Below are 22222 nucleotides of genomic sequence, written 5' to 3'. Positions count from 1 at the left end.
GCTCATACAGAGTCGCCCTTCAGGACACAAAAAATTCAGTATTCTGCAAAGGTGAAAGTCTCATAATTCACATGATGAATAAAATTTGGGCTTGAACAGGCTTGGAGCACTCTGGGATAGTGGAAGGTGTCCCTGYCTGTGGCAGGGGGTGGGACTGGATGGGCTTAAGGGTCCCTCCCAGCCCAAATCATTCTTAGATGTGATTAGAACACTTAAGGTCCCATAATGAGAATTGCTAAATGCTTGCTGAGGCAGACAGGGGAAAATAATCATCATCWTCTGGGGACAATATCCATCATCTCCTGGGGACAACATCAATCGTCTCTCAGGTATTSTTCAAGACAGCACAGCAAGGTCAGGTCCTGAGGGGACCAGACATCATCCTACAATATCCTGCTCCATCTGACAGGGACTCAGACATTCCGGATAGGAAAGGACCTGCCAAAGTCCCTGTGAGCTTCTCACTCATAGCAGACCATGGGATAGAGCACATTGGCTCCAGCCACGGTGGTTCCAGACCCTGTGGGCAGCTCCTGAACCTGTCCCTAGCCTGTGTACACAGAAGGGCAGGGCTCCATGGAGACCCAGTCCCAACTGCTCCAGGCACTTAATTCCGAGACTGTGACAGTGACAATGTGCTGGGCACCCTGCTGGAGCTGCTTCCTGGCTGGACATCCCAGTTGCCCAGCTTGGGCTGTCGCTTTCTAGCCCTGTCCCACACCATCATGGCCCCRTGGTCTGCAGAGTATCCCTCACTCCCTTTTTCCTCCATAACTTCCCCAGAATTTGACCAGGCTGTTTGTCCTGCTCCATCTCCAGCTCTATGGGTATGTTCGTTTCAGCTCCAGGAGTGCAGGGGCCAATGCTGCCACCGTACCCTTATGGGATCAGACACGGAGTGATGGATGTTCCAGCTGGGAGAGAAACGAGCCTGTAGTTCCTGAGTGGGGCAGGGAAGACCCTGGGACCGTCAGGGACAGGCATGGGGACAGAGGAGGAAGACCAGGAGGAGCAGGGGTAGCACTGGAGACTGGAGACACCGGATATAAACCTGTGAAGAGGAGCTACTGCCACGTGTCCTGGCAAATGATACCTGTTGGGAAGAGATCCATGGCTTGGAAGAGAAAAATGCTAAAATGACAGCTCTGGTGTCACCRGCGTGGGCACCATGCGTTGGAGGATGCTGCCAGGGTTATTGTGCTCCTCCAAGGGTGCCCCTCCAGACCCTTACCTGCCCTCATCCAAAACGAGGATGTGCTTGGAAAATTCCCTCATCAGAGAGCAGCACAGGCGAAACCTGCAGGAGGCCCCGTGGGTTCCCCTGGGCTTCTGAGGGTGCACCAGCCCCGCCCAGGACCCTGAGCACAGGTTTGATGTCTCTCTCCAACCCACCCCGCAGTCAGCTCCAGTGTCTGACTGTTCCCTGTCTGGGGGTYTCTGTCCCTGTCTAAGCCACATTCCTGTGGCATCCCGGCTCCCCAGGGGACCTCTCCTTCTTGTGATGGGGCAGAGCAGGCCTGACCCCATTTCACCCCACTTCTGTGCTCCGGTCCAGCACCAGCAGCCTTTTCCCACCTGCTCACCTGGAGAGTCCCCACCCCAGGCAGGAGCTCCCTGCAGGCTGTGCCAGCGCGGAGCTGGAGGGGTTTCTGTGGTGGAATTGATGCTCATCTGAGCTCTGGGAAGCTGCTGCCCATCCCCTGTGCCAGGCAGACCAGGACGGCTATCACTGCAGCATGAGTCAGGAGAGTAATTACATGTAATCATRTGTACTTACATGTAATTYCATGTCATTCTGTGTAATTCTTTGYCATTTTTGGTGTGCAGTGACAGTATTTGCTGTGGTGGGTTCACCCTGTGCTTTGTTGGCCTTTCCCCACTGAGGGGCTTTTCCATGGGGATTCCTCACCTTGCTCTGGCTGCCCCTTCATGTCCCCCTCACCCTGCGGTCACCACACCCTGATGGGTGTGACACTTGGAGACGTGGTCAGTGGTGGGAGAGCGGCTGCACTCTATGGTTTCAGAGGGTTGATGAGGGGAGTGACCACTCAGGGGCTGGGCACGACGATCCTGAAGGTCTTTTCCACCTTCAGTGATGCTGGGATTTGGGGGGTTCAGGCGGTGGGGCAGCAGCTCCTGTGGCTGTGCTCAGGGCCAGCTCTGCCCACCCTGTGCATCTTTACTGGGGTCCTGTTGCCTGTGCTGTTCCTGCMGCTCTCACACTGGAGGGCAGAGAGGGCAGTTAACTAAAATAATTAATTAGCTAGATAATTAATGGCCTGCTGCTTCAGCCCGAGGCACTTAGTTATCTAGTTATTTAATTATTTAGCTATTTAGTTATTGAGTTGTTATTTAATTATTCAGTTATTCTGCAAATTCATTATTTAATTACTTAGCTATGTAATTATTTAGTTACTCAGTAAATTCATTCTCTTAGCAGGACCCACAGCCCATCTCTGTCACCCCCACCAATGCCAGGGATCCCCCAAGAGTCACCACAGAAATCACCAAGGCAGCTAAAGGGGAAATTCCTGCAGGTTTGTGGAGTCTCAGGCAGGGAGTTTCAACCTCAACCAACTCTTTGTCCCGGCTGACCTCAACTTCCGCATCCTTTTGTGCTGGGAATCCCCTGGGGCTGCAGCCACGTTAAGGGATGTGAAGTGGGAGGATTTCAAGGATGTTAAACTGGGAGCTGGAAGCATCACAGTGGTACCTCCAGGCCTGAGATGCTGCYTCCTCAGGAGAGCTTTATGGTCTCTCCCAACCCAAACCTCTCCATCATTCACTCTGCCCATCCCAGGGCCAAGAGCCACTGAGGTGCTCATCCCTGGGGCCGGGGTGACAGCAGGGACACGGACAGACGGACAGCGAGGACAGATGGACAGCAAGGACAGACGGACAGTGAGGACAGACAAACAGCGAGGACAGACCAACAGTGAGGATGGCATGGCCACGCTCCCTGCCCCATGCTCCCCACCTGCTGCTTTCCCAGGCTGAGCCCCACAGCACCCACAGCACCCTGGGCACTCACAGCTGGTCCACTCTTTTTCCTAAGGACATTTTACTCATTTTTATGTAGTCACAATGCCTGCAGTGTGCAAAGAGGGACTGTGCCCCTCCTTACTCGGTGCACCTGAGCACAGAAAGATGGTCTGGGCTGGACAAGCCTGTCAGCCGAGCCAGGCAGACTCTGATGCTCTGGGCTGATGATTCTCCTGATTTGGGGCTTTCTCTTCCCCTCCATGGTGAGCCAAGCACCTGCCTAGAGATGTGTAACTTCCCTGGGTGGGGGCACTGGTGTGTAAGGAGTGTGGTGCCAGCTCTGAGTGGAAGCAGACGGTTCCCCTGCACTGGGATACTGTGGACAATGGTTCTGGGTGTGGGTGTGTTGGTGGCTCTGCAAGGAAGGCCGTGAGGGAAGAGCCCCCCAGAACAGCCCCCACAGGCTGTGGGGGATCAGAGGGATGGATCCCAGTCTCAGCCAGAGCAGCAGGGCCAGTGCTGGGGGTCTGGGGGCAGATGCTGGTGCATGGCAGGGGTAGCAGCAGGTGGAGCAAGGGTGCTCTGGAGGCTTCCCCAGCAGCTCCCACCCAGCGCCACACCATGCTCTGTGCAGGGCCCACCAGAATGGAGTCSTCCGCCATCAAACCCCCATCCTCCACTTAAAGCTCATCTTGTTCYGCCACCTTGCCATGGGCAGGGTCACCTTCCACTACAACAGATTGTTCCAAGCCCCRCCCAGCCTGGCCTTGAACATTTTGGGTTCTTACAGCTTTTCTGAGGCCAGATCCTTCTCCAGCCATGGTGCAAATGCCCCTTTGCCTGAGGGGACAGCGGGGGCTTGGTGAGGGGGTGCCCCAGGACACAGCATGGACCCTGCTCAGGCCCTGCAGGACAGAGGGGGCTCGTGTCCCACTCTGTGCCAACTGCAGAGCATCCTCCACCCGTCCTTTGTCCTCCTCCCGGCCCCCAGTGCTGGCTGCCCAGAGCCTGCAGGGTGTGGCCCCGGGTGAAGGCAGTCACCTGTGTCCCCCCGCACCAGGTGATGCCAGCATGAACCCCGGGGGATGGCACCACAACCCCTGGGCGATGCCACAGCGAGCCCAGTGGAACTGTCTGGCAGCAGAGCCATTTCTTGCTTTGCAGGGACCGGTAGAGTCACTCTCCCAAAGTCTCAGCATTTCTCCACTCATGTGAGTAATGCTGTCCGTGTCTCATCTCTCCTGCACAGGCTGGAGCTTCCCAACCAGCTTTCCAGGCTCCTCTTCCTCCTGCCAACCCCAGAGAGGCCCCTGTGTGTGCCCCAGCTCTGGGGGCAGCATGGCCACTCCCACACCCCACTCCTCCCTCTGTTTCTGGGACTCCATCCTCACTCAGCCCCTGCTGGTTGGGCTCCTGCCCAGCCCCGTGGAGCCTCTCGGTACCGAAGCCTCTTGGTACCAGTGCTGGTGTGGGCTGGGATGAGCCCTTGGTGGGGCAGGGCTGTGCAGGGCATCTCTGTGGCCCACTCTGGGGTGCAGGGAGGCAGCTGGGAACCAGCCCAGGGTGGGAAGAATCTGTGGCAGGAAGGAAAGCTGGAGCTCCTTGGGCAAGCCCTGTGTTTGAGACACAGCAGCAGTACATCCTCTGTTCCATACCATGACAGAATCACTAAGCTCAGGAAAAAACATCCAAAATAATTGAGTCCAGCTTTCAACTAAAAAATTTCCCATGCAGCTCCCGTTCTGCCAGGGCACAGAGCTCAGTGCCAGCAGAGGGATGGGCATCAGGAGGAAACGCAGCCCACCCTGGAGGGAGCCCAGCTCCYGCCTCTGAGAGCTCAGAGTATCATTCACATCCCTTCCTAGAGCCAAAGAGAGGGKAATCCAATCCAAATGCTCCACTTTGAGATGCATGAGGTGTCAGAGGAGAGGCAACAGCAATATTTCTATAACTGCATGGCCCCTGTTGAACATTTCCACAGCTGCCACAGGCATGATGGTGCCTGGTCAGAGTGACTTTCCAAAATTCTGGATCCTCCTGCAAGACTAGAACCTTCTTCTCCTGCTTCCTTGTTACCCCAGGAGCTGTGGAGAGGCATTCTCTGTCTTTGGGGGAGGAGAGAGATGTGTGCCAGGGTAAAGGAGGAATGGGAAAGGAGGGGTTGGGACTGGGATCAGTGTCTCTGGGTGAGGCAGGACATGCTCAATATTGMCTTTTGGACTTGATCATCTTAGAGGTCACAGAATCACAGAATCAGGAACCCCAGCATGGTTTGAGTTGGAAGGGACCTCAAAGCCCATCCAGTGCCACCTCTGCCATGGCAGGGACACCTCCCASTGTCCCAGGCTGCTCCCAGCCCCAATGTCCAGCCTGGCCTTGGGCACTCAAAGGGATCCAGGGGCAGCCACAGCTTCTCTGGGCACCCTGTGCCAGGGCCTCCCCACCCTCACAAGGAAGAATTTCTTCCTAATCGTGATTTTGTAGACAGTTGATTTGATCAATGATTTTCAAATGATAATCACAGTGGTAGATCATTGCCATGGGCTGGGGTTGGGTGGCAGAGGGTCCTCCCCACCTGGCAGCATGAGGGGACTCYTTTGGGAGGTTTCAGCAGTGGAATGAGACAATTTTCACCTGCTGCAGATAAAACACCCTCAAACATCAGTGATGCTCTGGATCCCGGGAGCGCTCAGGTTGTGCCCATCTCCTGCTCAGGTGCTCACCGGCAGGGAGAGGGGAAAATCACTTGCAATGCAAATGCTGGAAAAGCAGGAAATGCCTCACCCGGGAGTGTTAACTGCTGTTAATGGTTAATGCACCGGCAATTTAAACCTCCCCAGGTCCAGGGGCTGATGCTCCTTCTGAAGTGTGGGAGAGGGAAGGATCAATATCTTCAGCCCTGGCAGCCTCTGCACTTCCCAGCTCGGGGCTGGCCCTCGGTGAGTCATTTTATATCAAACACGGCAGTTTGGGGCAAGTGATTCTGTTTGAAAAGACTAAGGGAAGGAAAGTGGCGTGTGAGAGGAATAGAATTCCATATTGCTGGGAAGTGGAGGTGGAAAGTCTTGCTGAGCTGCTTTGTAGCCCACACACAGTAACACCGGCTGACACTGGAGGCTGGGAACGCTCCCAGGCAGATTTAATCCCCTGTTCTAGACCCAGGCTGGCTCGATTYGCCTGGGTGACGTGGGTTTGCAAGTGGAAGAGGCAACTGGATAAATATTTGCCATGAGCTGAAGTCTTTTCTGTACTGAGCCGTGTTTTCAGTGGGCTTCTGGTTCAGGGAGGCCGAGAATCCTTAATGGAAGCGCTTAGAAATGCAAACACGTCTGACTTAAGTACCTGCTGTTTGCAATGTAAGTAAATCAGGCTGCAAGCAGGGAAGGGTTGTCTTTGGTCCRAATCCAACTGGTTTTCCTCTATCTCAGCCCTGGCCTGGAGTTTTTCTAATATATGGTGGAGTTTACACAGGGAATGGGGGTGGTGGGTAAGCTGGGGGGAAGCACATAAACCCAGYAGTCCRGTGGTGCTCCTTCTCCTCGAAGTTSTTCTTGTGGCAAAGCTTTCCTGGAGGACTCACAGCTTGGCTTGTTTGCATTATTCAAATCTTCGAAAATACCCTCAGGCTGATCCGTCATGGGACAGTGCTTCCAGCCTGGGACAGTGCTCCCAGCTTAGGCTGGCCCGCATTTCAGGAGCTGGGGAAACTGAGCCCAGAGGCTGGAGYGGTGCCAGGGGCTGAGCATCAGTGCAGAACTCTGCATTTGGGATGTCTCTCTGGGCTGTTTCTGCTTTGGGCCGGAATTGCTTTGTCCAAGGATCACTCTGTGCAGTCCACCATGTCTTTGCCACTTTTCATGAAGGAGTGGAAAAAGGATGAAGGAAAAAGAATGAAGGAAAAGGCAGGAAGGGATGAAGGAAAAGGCAGAAGAAAGGGCTCCTTCTGCTCTGGAGCCAGGCTGGGAGAGCTGGGGGTGTTCAGACTGGAGAAGAGAAGGCTCCAAGGTGACCTTGGAGCCCCTTCCAGTGCCTAAAGAGGTTACAAGAGAGACGTTTGAGCCCTCAGAGGTGCAGCTGGATGTGAGTCACATCCCAGACACTGCCCAGCACTGATACTGGAGCAGGATTTATTTTTGTATTTGTCCCAGCACAGACACAGCTTTATGGGTGCTCACAGATGGAGCCACTGACTTTGACAAGGCTGAGGGTGACTTTTATGACTGTTTTTATGACTTTTACAAGGCTTTTGTGGCAGTGGGTAAAGCAGAGCTGGAAATAGGCCCGGCAGTGGCAGTGGAGGGACAGAGGTGTTTTCCTTACAGACATACTTTGCAGGACTGACAGAACAAACAGGGTCCTTTGTACAAAACACAGCAAGGGAACTCCTCAGGGTGGAAGGCAGGTGCCTTGTGTCGTGATCTGTCAGGGTTGTGGGCAAATCCAAGTTCACCAGGTGTGGTGTATCCCTTCTSTTTCTGGCACAGAGCTGAGCCAGGCTGACCCCGAGCACGGGAACACCATGTACGAGCTCAACGAAAGCAGCTTTGACCCCATCACCTTCGTCCTGACCGGCATCCCGGGCATGGAGGAGTCCCACATCTGGATCTCGGTGCCCTTCTGCCTGATGTACCTCACTGCAGTGTTCAGCAACCTGGTCCTTCTCTTCGTCATCGCCACGGACCGCAGCCTCCAYGAGCCCATGCACCTCTTTCTCGCCATGCTGGCCCTCTCCGACCTCCTGCTGTCCACCACCACGGTGCCCAAAATGCTGGCCATCTTCTGGTTCAGCGCCAGGGAGATTTCTTTCGATGCCTGCGTCACACAGATGTTCTTCACCCATTTCAGCTTCATTGTGGAATCCTCCGTGCTGCTGGCCATGGCCTTCGACCGGTACGTGGCCGTGTGCGACCCGCTGCGCTACACGTCCATCTTAACGCCCTCCGTCATCGGCAAAATCGCCGTGACCGCCATCGCTCGGGGCTTCTGCATCATGTTCCCCCCCATCTTCCTGCTCAAGAGGCTGCCCTACTGCGGGCACAACGTGATGCCCCACACCTACTGCGAGCACATGGGCATYGCCCGCCTGGCCTGCGCCGACATCAGGGCCAACGTGTGGTACGGGCTGACCACGGCGCTGCTCTCCTCGGGCCTGGACGTGGTGCTCATCGCCGTGTCCTACGTGCTCATCCTCAGGGCCGTGTTTCGGCTCCCGTCCCCAGAGGCTCGTCTCAAAACCCTCAGCACCTGTGGCTCCCACCTCTGTGTGATCCTCATGTTCTACGTGCCTGCCTTCTTCTCCTTCCTCACACATCGCTTCGGCCACCACATCCCGAGTCACGTCCACATCCTGCTGGCCAACCTCTACGTCGTGGTGCCGCCCATGCTCAACCCCATTGTCTACGGGGTGAGGACCAGGCAGATCCGGGAGCGCGTCCTGCGCCTCCTCTGCCCCTTGGGGGAGTGTCCCTGCCCTGCCTGGGGCGGYGGGTGCTGAGCAGAGGGACGGGGTGAGGGTTGGGCTCTGGAAAGCCACCCAAAGGCTGCAGCACCTCTCAGCCTGGAGAAAAAGGATTGCCCAAGGGGTTCAAGGGAAGSTGAAGGTGGTGTGATTTCTGGAAATGTAGGCTTGGGTCATCAGCACCTGCAYTGCTGCTGGTTTCTCCTGCAGCTGCTTCCCCTGAATTTCCCTCATTGGCAGAGACTGGGCAGGTTCTGCTGAGAAGCACCGAGGCTTTTACACCTTCTGACTGTCACCTGCTACAGCTGGTTATATTTGCTGTCCTACAGCTTCACTCCTGCCCGTTCCTTCACCTCTACTAACAGGGGCCAGACCATGAACACCTTTTCGGTCACCAGACTGGAGCATGGCAYGCCAGCCACAGCTGGATGGGCAACGCACTGCTCACCGTGGCACAGAGGCGGAATGGCCTCCCATCCTCACTGCTCAGGGACCCTGGCACCTCTGGCTGCTGTAGGTTTTTCCCTGATGAAGTGCTCTGGGAGGTTGGGAAAGGCTTTATTGTCCAGTGTTTGAGGGAAACATTTCCCAAATCCAAATTCAAGCCTTTGGAGTTGTGTGTAAAGGGACAATGGTGTCCAACATCCACCACATCCCACAGGGTTGCAAGGCACTGTGCAGCAGCACTCAGYCCAAAGCAYCTYGAGATYCTTCTCTGTCCATGTGSTGGCTGATAAAGCASCAGWTTTGTCACCAGATATTTGATTCATCCTTCAACACCAGAAGAGCTTTGTTGGATTTTCCTTGTTTCCCTCATTGGTGGATGTAGCAGTTGAGTCAGTAAAACTTATCCTACCTGGGGTCAGTGTTACCCTGGCTTGGGCCATCATGAGCAGGGGTGCAGGTGTGAAAGGTGAGCTCTCAGCATCGCTGCAGRTGCTGTGAGGAAAACCTGTGTGTCTGGAATACAGCCTGAATCCCAGAATCCCAGCATTCCAGGTGGAAAATGATCTCCCAGATCATCAAGTCCAAGCTGTGCCCCGATGCTCATCTTGTCACCCAGCCCAGAGCACCGAGTGCTGTGTTGGGCTCTGCTCCCAGGGAACAGGGACAGGAGGAGAGGGAACGGCCTCAGGCTGGGCCAGGGAAGGCTCAGGGTGGACACCAGGAGGAATTTSCCCATGGAAAGGGTGCTCAGGCCTTGGCAGGGGCTGCCCAGGGAGCTTTGGAGTCCCCATCCCTGGAGGTGTCCCAGGAAGGGCTGGAGGTGGCACTGAGTGCTCTGGGCTGGGGACAARGTGGGCATCGGGCACAGCTGGGACTCCGTGGGCTGGGAGGGCTTTTCCACCTCAGGGATCCTGGGATTCTGTGACAAACACTTGCTTCTCCTCTCTGCATTCCCTGCTGTCAGCTGCTCTTCTCTCTTACCCATTGCTCTGAGGGATGGRGGTCTGGGCACTTTTTGGTCCCTGCTGAGCTCAGGGGTTTCCTGGGGTCTGGCTCTGCCTCATCCGGACAGTGACCAGAGGGTTTTGGTTGTGGTGGTTCAGGAGCCCTTTCTGGAGGCTCCACAGTTCAGATCTCTCAGCAATGCCACGAGGTGGGTTCTCTGACCCTGTGTCACCTGTGAGACCCCATGAAGGGCCCAGTGTGCTCCTGGTGTTACTCCTGAGATGGAGCACAGCAACCATTTCAGCAGAATGTCCTTTTGCCCCKACTGTGAGGGCTGACAGCACTCTCCAGTCCCACAGCTTGACTGGGCTGCAAAGCTCTTCCAGACCTGCCCATGGTGAGGAAACYTCTGCTGCACACCTGGACCTCAGAGGTGTCTCCTTTGGAGGGGGTGGTGACCCCAGAGATGCTGGGGAATGGCTCTCCCAGGATCTGGACTCCATTGGATATCGTGCCCTGCATCAGGGTGGATCATTCTGGGTGGGACTGACTGAACCCTGTGTTCCTGATGGAGAGCAGGAGCTGTGGGTGCTCTCTGGGACCAGGTGTGTTCACACCTGAATGACACAGGAGGTGGGATGATCACAGCAGCCCACCCCAACCTGCAAACTCTGCTYCAGCCGTACCAGTAATGCTACTGCCACTTCAAAGAAAAGGGGAAGAGACAGATTAATGATTTCAGATCAGAGCCCCCCGAAAGTTCTTCACTTTTGCAACACACTTCTTCTTTTCTGTGTTTTGTTTTCCTCTGGTTTGATCAAAGGTGGCACTCTGCGACGGGCACAGGGGAAATGAAAGTCTGTTCATTAAAGGCTGTTTGTCTACCAGCGGAGATAACGGAGCTGGGTACAAAAGCTGCTCGTGTCGTTGGGTTTTTTTAATGTCCTCAGAACATTCGTGTTTGCGTTGGCTTTCTTAGCAAAAAAAAAAAAAAAAAAAAAAAAAAAAAAAGTGTTTGCACAGAGCAGCAGTGTGATTTTTGATAGATGGAGCTGTGAGAAGGAAAATGTGTCAGGAGAGTGCGTTGCTGTCGGCAGCTCTGAGAACCATTGAGCTGACCCCGGATTTGCCAATATATGGGGCTTGCAGCAGCCTGGGATAGTGGAAGGTGCCCCTGCCYGTGGCAGGGGATGGAATGAGATGAGTTTTAAGGTCCTTTCCWGYCCAAGCTGTTCTCTGATTGCATGATTCCATGGATCTGTCTGCTCCTTGGGGTTTCCCAGAAAGGTTTTATATGATGGAGGAGGCAGTTTTAAACGTGCTGCTCTGCTCCTTGGGTGGATGTGGTGGCCAGGTTTGGAGCAAACTGCCCAGGGAAATGTCCCCAAGTCAATGAATCACCAGCTGGGCCATTCCTGGCCAGGGGCCCGTGCCTAATGGGGCATTAGCCAGCCGAGCAGAGAGATTTATATTTCAAAGTGGTTAAAAGGTGAGCTTAATAACTCCCATGGGGGGGGGGGGGGGGGCGGAGGGAACACAGCTCCTTCCCTCCATAGATTTTAAAAATCTGGAGACACTTAATTCTTTTTTTAGCTCAGTTCATGGGTTTTGACAGTGTGTTTGGATTACAAGGAATTTTGCCTGGCAGGAAGAAAGGGAAGGAGAAAGGTTCCCTGCCTGTGACACGGDGTTAGAATGAGATGAGCTTTAAGGTCCCTCCCTGCCCCAACTATTCCACAATTCCATGATTCCATAATTTCAACTGGTATTATTCCCACACAGCACATGCAAGGAGTAAACAAAACCTCAAAAATCTTTGGGAGATAAGYGGAAGTCACTGAGAAACACTCCTCTGCCCTCAGTGAATGTTTCTGTGTATGGAGAAGGATCTGAGCCTGCATCTGGAGAGGAGATGGAGCCTCAGGTTTGTGCCGAGTTAAGCTCTTGGCAGATGTTTGAAAGGAAAACGCTCTCCAGGGTGTGATTGCTTTGCTGCACCGACAGGGACAAAGCCTCGAGTGTGTCAGGTTTGAGTTCCCCATTTCCACTCCGTTTTATTGCTCTTCACAGACAGTGGTGCTTTGTTAACAGTCCTTCATCTGCACAACTCTGGGTGAATTAGAGCAGTGGAGCTTCATGATTTTYGTTCTCCCACTTCCCCCATCACTGTCTGGCAAACGGCAGGAGAGAAGCTCCTTGGGAGGGATGGAGAGGGGAGAGAGAGGAGGGGGTTCCTGGATGCCCGGAGCTCGCTGGGATGGCTGAGGAACTGACTGAGAGTTCACGAGATGCCCCATCCCTGGAAGYGTTCCAGGTCAGGTTGGATGGGGCTTGGAGCCCCAGCCTGGTCTAGTGGAAGGTGTCCCTGCCTGTGGAACAGGATGATTCTATGGTTCGGTGAAATGTTAATTTAATAACAATCCCTCTTCCCAGACAAGCAGATAACAACAGCACCAYGTCCTTGAACTGTCCTGCCTGAAATGAGATGGTGTCAGCCTTCAGGGGGGAGGTTTTTGACTGGTTTGAGCTCATGGATTAGAGATTCCTACTGATCCCAAAGGTCCCTARCAGCTCTCTGAAGGGTGGTGGCAGTCAGGAAGCTGCTGGCTGCAGTTCACACAGCCTGCCGAGAGTCTCTGCAGGTTTCTAGGAGGTCCAATAAAATCAGAAATGGGGACAAAATCARCTAAGAGGTTTGTAGCAGGAATGTCTGCTGGTCTCTAGCTCAGAGCGCACAATTACCTCTCCACTGTGGTTCCCAAAACGCAAAAACAGTTCCAGGTCCTAAAACACTTCCAGYCTAGGGCAAGGACAGGGATAGAGCTCACACCTGATGGACAGGTCCCTCCCAGCCCCAGCTGGTCYGGGCATAGCCATGGGAATCTCTTTGGGACCCAGGATCAGGCAATGGATGGTGCAGAGTGACTGTGGTGTGGGTGATGAGTGATGGGGTGCTGAGGGCTCACTGAGCTTCCTTCAGGGACAGCCTGAAGGTCCACAGGGCTTGTACAATTAGTGCAGTTAATTAGTGCAAGAGTAGGAAATACCCAGGGAAATGAAGTGGTGATGTCCCCGGTGCCCTTTGCCACAACTCCCCCGCTGTGGTGCTCCAGGGCACTCCTGGCCCAGGTGTAAACACGGGTGGGTCTGTCCCAACAGGCTGGGTCTGTCCCAGAGCTGCTGCAGGAGGTGGCTGATAGCTCAGAAGGAGCGTGACAGGGACATGACACTGTTGTTTCAGCCTTTTCAGGCTTTTGTTTCTCTTCACATCCAGTKTGAATCTGCTGGAGCGTGTCCAGGGCAGGGAGCAGAGCTGGGAAGGGGCTGGAGCCCCAGGAATGGCTGAGGGAGCTGGGAAAGGGGCTGAGCCTGGAGCAAAGGAGGCTCCGGGGGGACCCTGTGGCTCTGCACAACTCCCTGACAGGAGGGGGCAGCCGGGGGGTTCGGGCTCTGCTCCAGGGAAAACAGGGACAGGAGGAGAGGGAATGGCCTCAGGCTGGGCCAGGGGAAGCTCAGGGGGGACATTGGGATGATTCCCTACCCTGAAGCGCTGTCCAGCCCTGGCACAGCTGCCCGGGGGAGTCACATCCCTGAGGGATTTCAGAGCCTTGTGCATGTGGCACTGGGGGACATGTGCTGGTGGTGGCCTTGGCAGTGCTGGGGAAGGGTGTTACAAATGGAGATGAGAGCTCAGACAAGTCCTGTCTCTGACTCAGATTTCTGGCAGTAGTTTTGAGGTGTTCTATACCCCAAATGTGTCTCATTTGCAAGTTCTTAAGAATGGCTAATCAGGTCCATTACAAAATGAATTATTAATTGAATAGACWCAAAATTAACAGTCATTAGACTTTAAACAGACTGCTTACTGCACAGGATAAAGCAAACAGGACTACTGGTAGATAAAAAATAGTGTATGATGAAAAGGTACCTATATTAGAGCTAGCAAAGAAATAGTATGGAATAGGGTTCAGTGTGATTTACCACCGAACTGATGATGGACTGCACATAGAGTCCTTCTGCTCAATTCCCAGCAAAATATCTGTGGAATTTGCATCCAAACTCCGAGGAGAAGCCCTACATGTTTCTAGGATGTATGCAGGAGGCTTCTGCCTCCGTGAAAGTTTGTGTAACTTCTGTAGCTTGTAAAGTGAAGTGTGTGTCAGTCAGGAATTCCAGCTTATCTCCCCACATCCTGTTCTGAAGGCCAGCTCTTTGTTACCAACTGGGAACAACAACTGGTGCCAGGGAGAGACATAACTCACTAGCCAGAGAGGGCTCACTGGCCAGCCAGAGAGGGCTCACTAGCCCGGCAAGCTGGCCTGGGTTATCTCATCGATTCCCGTGAGGGGTGGAAGGAGAACGTCCAGGGAGAATGTTGGAGCTATCGCCCCAGCTGAGGGACAGAACAGATAAACTTTTCCATGGTAGGGAGAGGTCCTGTACAAGTGGCTGGATTTGCTGGGCTGAGAAGGCTTCCCTGGCCTCAGTGACTCTGGGACTCAGTGTTTTGCTTTAGTTCCCAGCAGCTGCAGGCAAATGATCCTCGTCTCAAAGGCTCCAGCAGCAGAAATGCCGGCTCCTARCCAGGATGAAGGAACCAGGATAGTGGAGAAGGAGCCTGGTGAAGCCAATTGCCCAGTATTTACTAGTTCCAGTCAAAATGTGTCACAGGAGTTAAGGTGTCTGTGTCTGAGCAATGCTGGCTGTGAGCTCAGCTGCCCTGAACCAGCCCTGGGTGTCATTCAGCTGCTCTTGCAGCCTTTTCCTTACACCTGAAATGGCACAGGTTGGCCAAAGAGGCRGTGACCTCCCTGTCCCYGGGAGTGTCCAAGGCTGCTCTGGATGGCTCCCTGCCCAGCCTGGTGCAGTGGAAGCTGTCCCTGCCCACGGCACAGTGGTGCAGTGAGAGATGGACTTTAGGTCCTCCACACCCCAACCCTCCTGCAGTTCACTGATTCTGTGGCTGCACAGCTCCTGCGATGAGGAATGGTTGATGTGTTGCACCAAGACAYGTCAGCACCCAAGCAGTCAGGATCCCACCCCCTCCTTGTTCTTGGAGGGGTTGCCTGGGCTGGAGAAGTCTCAGCCTTGGATGTCCATCCAAGTCCGTGTCACGTCCGCTGCTGCCCTTCTGGGAGCTTGGTGTCCTTGGTCACTGCAGTGACCCCTTGAGCCCCTGTGCTGCCCGTGTGTGACCTGCTCTGTCCACTGCCACGGTGCCCCAAACCCTCRGCATTCTCTGCTCCCCGTCCACCCCCTTCTCCTTCTGCTTGCCTGGCACAGATGGTGAGCAAACCTTCCTCAGGTATCCGTGGCTCAGCCAAATTAGTTAAAAAAAAAAGTTTTTGACTTAAGTCAGGAAAGCCATAAGCTTATGTGCTTAAATGTAATGGAGAAATAGGATTATCAGAGAAATCTGAAACAGCTTCATTTGCCTTTAGATTCAAATAAAATAATGGCAAAGTGAATATGAGACTTGATCAATAAAGTGTAAAAGGRCAGGAATGTAATTAATGGCAATCAGTGCTTGTTTCGGCATTCAGCTTCCATGGAGTCATGGAATTTCATTTTCTGATGATCCCACATGGGGTGATAAAGTTACCCCAAGCCTGAAAARGTTACCCCAAGGCTTGATGCAACCTGAGTATTTTTTATATTCACAACATTGTAATACAGAGCTCATTATGTCACACAGACAAATTGATAATAAATAATAAGTAAAGCAGCTGCTGATGTACTTTGGCCAACTGCAAAATCTCTCTCCAATATACATCTCATTTTCTGTATATTCCTGGAGAGGTTCTGCAGGGATTTGCCTGATGCTGGGTCTGATATTACATGATTGGTATTGGTTGTGTAGAAACAAGGATGAAATCATTGTTAACGATGTTTTTAGCTGATGCAGACACTGATTTAATGGAGGTGAGTGCAGTCACCCCTAGAAAGGAGCGAGGGCTGCACCATCTCAGGGGCCTGGCCCCAGCGAGGGGGGCTGGGGAGGCTCAGGGGTCTGCGGGAAGGAGGGGTTTGGTGGGGACACTTGGGCCATGCTTGGACCCAGCGGGAGGGTCCCGGTGTGTCCCTGCAGCCAGGGAGGGGTCGTGGTGGCAGCACAGGGCCAGTGTCCCTTGGCTTGCTCCCAAACACTTCACCCCGTCCCCAGGACAACATTTCTGGGTGTGGATGGGGGGACAAGTGGGGCTGGAGTTGTGCTGGCCCCAGGGCAGGTCCTGCTCCTTCCCCCAGCACTGMCCAGCACTGCCCAGTCMCCGTGGGACCCCTCTCCCACTGTCCCAGTAGGGATGGGGTGACATGAGGGTGGGGAAATCAGGAGGAACCAGCACTTGGATGCAGCTTTGCTCAGCAGCTACAACACCTGAGGGCTCCTTCCCAGTCCCCTTTGAATAAAAATGAAAGCAAAGCGCCTTGCAGGTTATTTTTTTGGGGTTATGAAGAGGCAAAGGTGGGTCATCACAGCAGTCCTTTGCGGTGATAAATGAGCTTTTGGTCCCAGGAACTACTGGAAATCAAGACAGATTCCTTGAGTGTCTGCTGAGGGCATGGGAGGCCATCAGGTAAGTTCAGGTGAGCCGTGGGTGCTGCCTTGACCCAGCAGTGTGGCCATCCCTTGGGCTGGGAGAGTTTCTCATGAGAACCATTGTAGTGTTTATGGTGAAAAATACCCTTCTGCCCCAAACTCTTCTGCTTGTCTGGTGAGTCAAGGGGAGCAAACCCCTGCTTTGAGTCATGGGCATCTTTGGAACGTGAGCAGCATCTGGAGAGTTCCCTCTGCACTGGAGCAACGGAGGAATGTGGAACATCTGCCCGGATCCCAGCTCTTTCTGGACAATGCAAATTACCASATGCAATGGGAACAAAGTGTGAATTTTCTATTTCTTCAGTCAAGACCTACATTTTGAAGTGTAAGTGAGGGTGGGGGATGAAGGGCGGCAAATTGAGCTGGGGAGAAGAGGAAAATGTCTCTCCCTGTTGAGGCGAGGAGGAGGATGCCCTGGTACCACCTCGAATGCCTCCACATGTCCCTGGGAGCGGGGGGCTGGCCTGGGCTTGCACAGGGCTGTCTGATTTACAGCTGTCTGATTTACAGCCCCAGAGCAGGAACCAGAGCAGGAACCGGAGCAGCTTTTCTGGGGAGCTCGTCTGCTCYRTCCTTGGAGAGTGTTGAGACTCAASCCTTGGCTGACACTGATTGTGCAGGCAATGGGGCCYGAGACATCCCTGGGTCCTGTCCAGCCAGGACTCCCCCACAGTTCTGTGCCTGGGAGTCACTGTTTTGGGTTAGGTTGTGTCACGTGTGTTCAAGACCCCTAACACTGAAGTTTTGTCCTTTTTTAGCCAGTGGAAGCCTTGCTGGAAGTGAGAGGAGCAGGTTGTGATGGCAGCTGGCAATGGCACTGCCCCAGCTCCCATCCCCGGCATCCTGAGGGGCATCCTTGGTATGGGGGAGTCACCTCTGGGCCCTCAGTCCCTTCCAGAGGTCACCAATTTGTGGCTGTTGGGCAGGGGTTGATTCTGCGCAGCCTCTCAAGGGCCAGGGATACCCAGGGAACATTCCCATGCTGGTTTGGCTTGGGAGGGACCTCAAAGCCCATCCAGTGCCACCCCTGCCATGAGCAGGGACACCTCCCACTGTCCCAGGCTGCTCCCAGCCCCAATGTCCAGCCTGGCCTTGGGCACTCAAAGGGATCCAGGGGCAGCCACAGCTTCTCTGGGCACCCTGTGCCAGGGCCTGCCCACCCTCCCAGGGAACAATTCCTGCTCAATATCCCATCTGGCCCTGCCCTCTGGCACTGGAATATCACATTCCTCTTTGTCCTGTCACTCTGGGCCCTTGTGCAAAGTTCCTCTCAAGTTCTATTTTGGGGTCAGTGTTTGAAAAGACAAAAAAAAGTGTGGGGAGGAGGAAGGCAGAACCACCATTATTCCAGCCCTGGAGAAAAACACTCATTCTCTACAGGGTACAAAACATTAACTTCTAAAGAGCTGTAGAGGCATCTCACTGTGGATGTCTCAGGAGAAAACATCTGATACTGAGGATCATTAAATGCCCTTGAGAAGGATGAATTGAAATGAAGGGAAAATGAAGGCAGACATATTCTGATTAGAAATAAAAGCCTTATTTTAAATAATGAGAATAATTAACTGCTGTGAGAGGCTCAGGAGAACAGCAGTAGATTTCCCAGCAATTACCTTGCCTATTTCTCCATGCCTGTGTGGAGAGGGGAAGTTTTGGGTGCCAAGTTGATTTCTCAGTGGCATCTTTGGAGGACTGAGAAGCTGTCCTGTTCACACTTGGTATGGCCCCAAACTCTGCTGTGCATGTTTGCAGTGTGATAATCTGAGCTGTTTCTGAGCTCTGCCTGYCCATCCTCCTTGCAGGGCTCTTTTGAGCAAGGGTAGATCTTACAGTCRCAGAATCTCCTGAGCTGGAAGGGATCCATCAGGATCCCCAAAGCCCAGGGAAYGCTGAATTGCAAGTCATCAATGTATCTACAATCCTCCTGGACTGCTTGAGCCCTGCTGTATTGACCTTCCAGCAGCCACGTGTCAATTTTGATCCATTTTTCACTTAAATCTTCTCATTTTCACACAGAATTCTGTGACCTACAGGTGAACACCATCCAGCACTGAAGTTTTAGGGATACAACACTTGTTTGTAGTGGCTCACAGTTCCCAGAATGGGGTGTAGGGACATGTGGATCACTTTCTGAGGGGTGAATCTGCATTGAGCCAGAACATCAGAGTCTGAAGGTCTCCATAGTTTTCCAAGACCACCCAGAAGCAGAATTCATGACTGTTTTCCATGCACCTTGCTATGAACATCACCAACTATGGTCTTTCCATGAGTCAAGAGAAAATCAGCCCCAGGTGCACTGATGAAAGCCCATTTCAGAGAGAGAATTCCATATGGTTTTGAGATACACTGGTTCCATGGAATGACTTTAGCTTTGGGCAAGTTGACATTTGTTGACACATGAGTGCAGGGGGTGTCAGGAGGCAGTGCCCAGTGCTGAGATGAGACATTGGGAAACAACTCATTTGCTTCCTCAGCAAAATTCCTCCCTGAATCATGGAATCATGGAATGGTTTGGGTTGGGAGGGACCTCAAAGCCCATCCMRTKCCACCCCTGCCATGGCAGGGACACCTCCCACTGTCCCAGGCTGCTCCCAGCCCCARTGTCCAGCCTGGCCTTGGRCACTCAAAGGGATCCAGGGRCAGCCACAGYTTCTCTGGGCACCCTGTGCCAGGGCCTGCCCACCCTCCCAGGGARCAATTCCTGCCCAATATCCCAYCTAAATCTCCCTTCTTTYAGTTTAAAACSRTTTCTCCTTTTGCTATCCCATCACTTCTCAGTGAGCTGGAGCCGGTGCTCCAGCCAGCGTTGATGGGARGGTGGCGGGGTCACTGCCACTGCTGTCCCCAGCAGCCACAGGGTTGTTGGTGGCAGTGAGGGGGACACAGGATCATTTGTGGAGACAGGGAGCCACATGGTATGGGTGTGCCATCCCAGGTRTGCGTGGCAGAGGGTTCTGCCCGAGCAGACAAGAGCGGAGCAGCTCCTTGGGACTGCAAACACGCGCTGGGCTCTGGGAGCGTTGGCTCCTGGCACGCTCAGGGAACAGACAGCACCCACATCCTTCGGGACTTGTCTGGGACACGAGATAAGAAAGAGCCAGGCTCTGTGAATGGATCAGGAGATTTCTGATGGAAGAAAACTTTYGTATTTTAGGAAATTGATGTCAACATCAAATATCCGGAAAGCTGTGAGTGAAGGCTAAATAAATGGAGCGATTTGGCTCTGCACCTGGGTTTTTCTGCTCCCTCTGTGAACATTGGTTTGTGGATTTTGCAGATGAAATTGAACAGCGACCTGGGGACTGTGAAGACTTCTTTCCATGCATAACACGAACAAGAAATGAACCATGGGATGCTGAGACACATTTGTGTCCTTTCTGTTTTGTTTTGAAACAGACACAATTTTTCTCAACTAGGTAAATATTTGTTCTGCTGTTGGTGCTGGAGTGTGTCTGCTCTGGGAACAGGGAATTGAATGTGGATGCTGCCAAAATATGCCATTRCTGGGAGCCGGTGACAGGAGAGGGGTGAGCTCAGGTGTGAGGGTGCAGGGCTGGCAGCAGAACCCCAGAGGGACCCAAAGGCTGGCTGGGGTGTGAAGTTCCAGAGTGTTTTACACCCCTGAAGCAAACTTTGCAAGATGGGGGGGGGTTCACTGAACAAGGAAAGAAGGGTCCCTGCAGAAAAGGAGGGTCCCTGGAGGCTTTACAGGGGGTTGGCCATGGCAATGGTGACGTTGATGCCAAAAAGATTTTTGCTTTTTGTACATCTTCCACATTCGTAGCTCTGTGAACTATTATATAGTTACATATCTCCTTCATTAACTCCAGTATATTTCCTACATTTTCTCTTAGACTTTTGAAAAATAAGCTGACCTTCCAAACACATTCCTGAAATATTGAGTAGTTTTATTGCCAGGGAGAGGACCTACAAGAAGAACATTTTATTTTCGAACCAGAATCTGAGAAATCATAGCAAGAAGTGAGGCAAAGAAGCCCTTGGACCTACACCTAGGGGCTGAGCCCCAGGTGGGTTACTGGGGCGACAGAATCTCCTGTTGGATGCACTGTTAGGTATCCTAATTAATCAGCCTTGTAAAATTAGKTGTAAATTAGGTGCTCCATCACCACCAGGATGCTTGGAAGCCTCTAAATGAAGGTGCGCTTTTCACTTACCTGTTCTGACACTGTTGCAAGGGGCTTTTTTCTCTTTTCATTATAGGYAATGAAGTGTTTATCTCAAATGGAAATGGTCCTGGAGTCCCATGARCCCACATTTCCCACGTCATGGCTCTCCTCTGCCCCACAGATGAGGTTGCTTGGGAACCAACCTTTGAGTTGAAGGCTGGACATTTCCATTTGTTCCTTCGTACGATGGCTGAGGTTCAGTGTCCACCCACATTCCCTGGCAGAGGCAGCAGCCTTGGACCATTCCAGACACAAGTTTCCAGTCTGGCCAGGACAGCAGACATCATCTGCCCAGCGCTGCCCTGGAGAACACAAACTGTTCACTGATATCGTTACAGCAGCGAACCTGCTGCGCTCTGGGCTCTGAGTGCAACGCAGCCAGGTATCACCTCGTATTTTGGATTTATTTGGATTAGCAGTCCAAGTGGAAAATKACTTTTTACAGGGACAGAGAGTGATAGGACAAAGGGAATGGTTTAACACCAAAAGAGGTTAGATATTGGGATATTCTTCCCTGTRAGGATGGGGGTCCCAGAGCAGGGTGCCCAGAGAAGCTGTGGCTGCCCCTGGATCCCTTTGAGTGCCCAAGGCCAGGCTGGACATTGGGGCTGGGAGCAGCCTGGGACAGTGGGAGGTGTTCCTGCCATGGCAGGGGTGGCACTGGGTGGGCTTTGAGGTCCCTTCCAGCCCAACCCACTCTATGTTTCCATGATTCCTGTAACACCTGCAATCCTAACCAGGGCTCAGCAGACTGGCACTCCTGCCTTAGGGGTGTTGGATGCTGAGCACCACCATTGCCCTTGTGGAATTATTAGCTTTATTATGGACAAAATCTTCCTGTATTTCTCCATTGGGGCTGACACCCCCATTGCATGTGGCTGGAGCTTTGTTAGTGCTGGAATGACCCAGCCTGCAGGGAATCCTTCCTGTAGATGGATGGTTCCAACAGAAGGCATGGTGAGATTCCTGGGAGCTGGAGGGAGGTGTGGTCACCCACTGACCCACATACAAGGGCCGGGCATTTATAGAATCATATCACAGAACAATTTGGGACTGGGAGGCACCCCAAAGTCACCTTGTTTCACCCTCCTGCCATGGCCAGGGATGCCACCCTGCTCCCATCCATCCAAGAAGGGAACTAAGCCCCCAACTCCTCTCATCCCCTGGAGCAGACCAGCCCACAGATCTCCTCTCGCATGGGGAAACTCTTCCAAATTCCTTTTATCGAATTAATCACCAGGAGTGATCTGCATAACAATAATTATGCAAATCAGGGGTTGCTATTTATAGAGATGTGCTCAGTTGTTCGCACGGATCCCGAGCACGCCCGGCTGCTCGGCGCTTTCCGTGTCAGACTCCTCACGCCTCCTSTTTTCCCGAAGTTCGGTTGTTTCTTTCCATCGCCTGCGGGTGCGTCCCGTCAGCCGGGAACCCCCTCCCTCCCCGTCGGGGAGCTGGAGAGCTGTTTGTGTTGGAGATTTGGGCCGGAGGGATCTCTGGGGCKCTGGGAGGCTGGCCTAGAGCTGCCAAATTCCCTGTCAACAACAAACACGGGTAAAGCCTTCCCTCCTGAGCGGCGAGAGCAGCCGCGCTGTGACGGGGACG

The 22222-nt window shown here is 53.3% G+C and overlaps 1 protein-coding gene across 1 annotated transcript; it reads left to right on the top strand.

Moving 5' to 3' along the window:
• The first annotated feature begins 7466 nt into the window (after positions 1–7466).
• Positions 7467–8509, top strand: LOC130582721 (olfactory receptor 52B2-like). Its single transcript, XM_057381603.1, has one exon. The coding sequence runs from the start codon at positions 7502–7504 to the stop codon at positions 8474–8476; it is 975 nt and encodes a 324-aa protein (XP_057237586.1). The 5' UTR covers positions 7467–7501; the 3' UTR covers positions 8477–8509.
• Positions 8510–22222: the final 13713 nt, after the last annotated feature.

Source organism: Malurus melanocephalus, unplaced genomic scaffold, assembly GCF_030028575.1.
Source record: "Malurus melanocephalus ecotype Western Australia unplaced genomic scaffold, MMel_1.1 scaffold_518, whole genome shotgun sequence".
Classification (NCBI taxonomy): Eukaryota; Metazoa; Chordata; class Aves; order Passeriformes; family Maluridae; genus Malurus; species Malurus melanocephalus.
The sequence above is the reverse complement of the archived record's forward strand: the minus strand, read 5'-3'. Positions and strand labels throughout refer to the sequence as shown.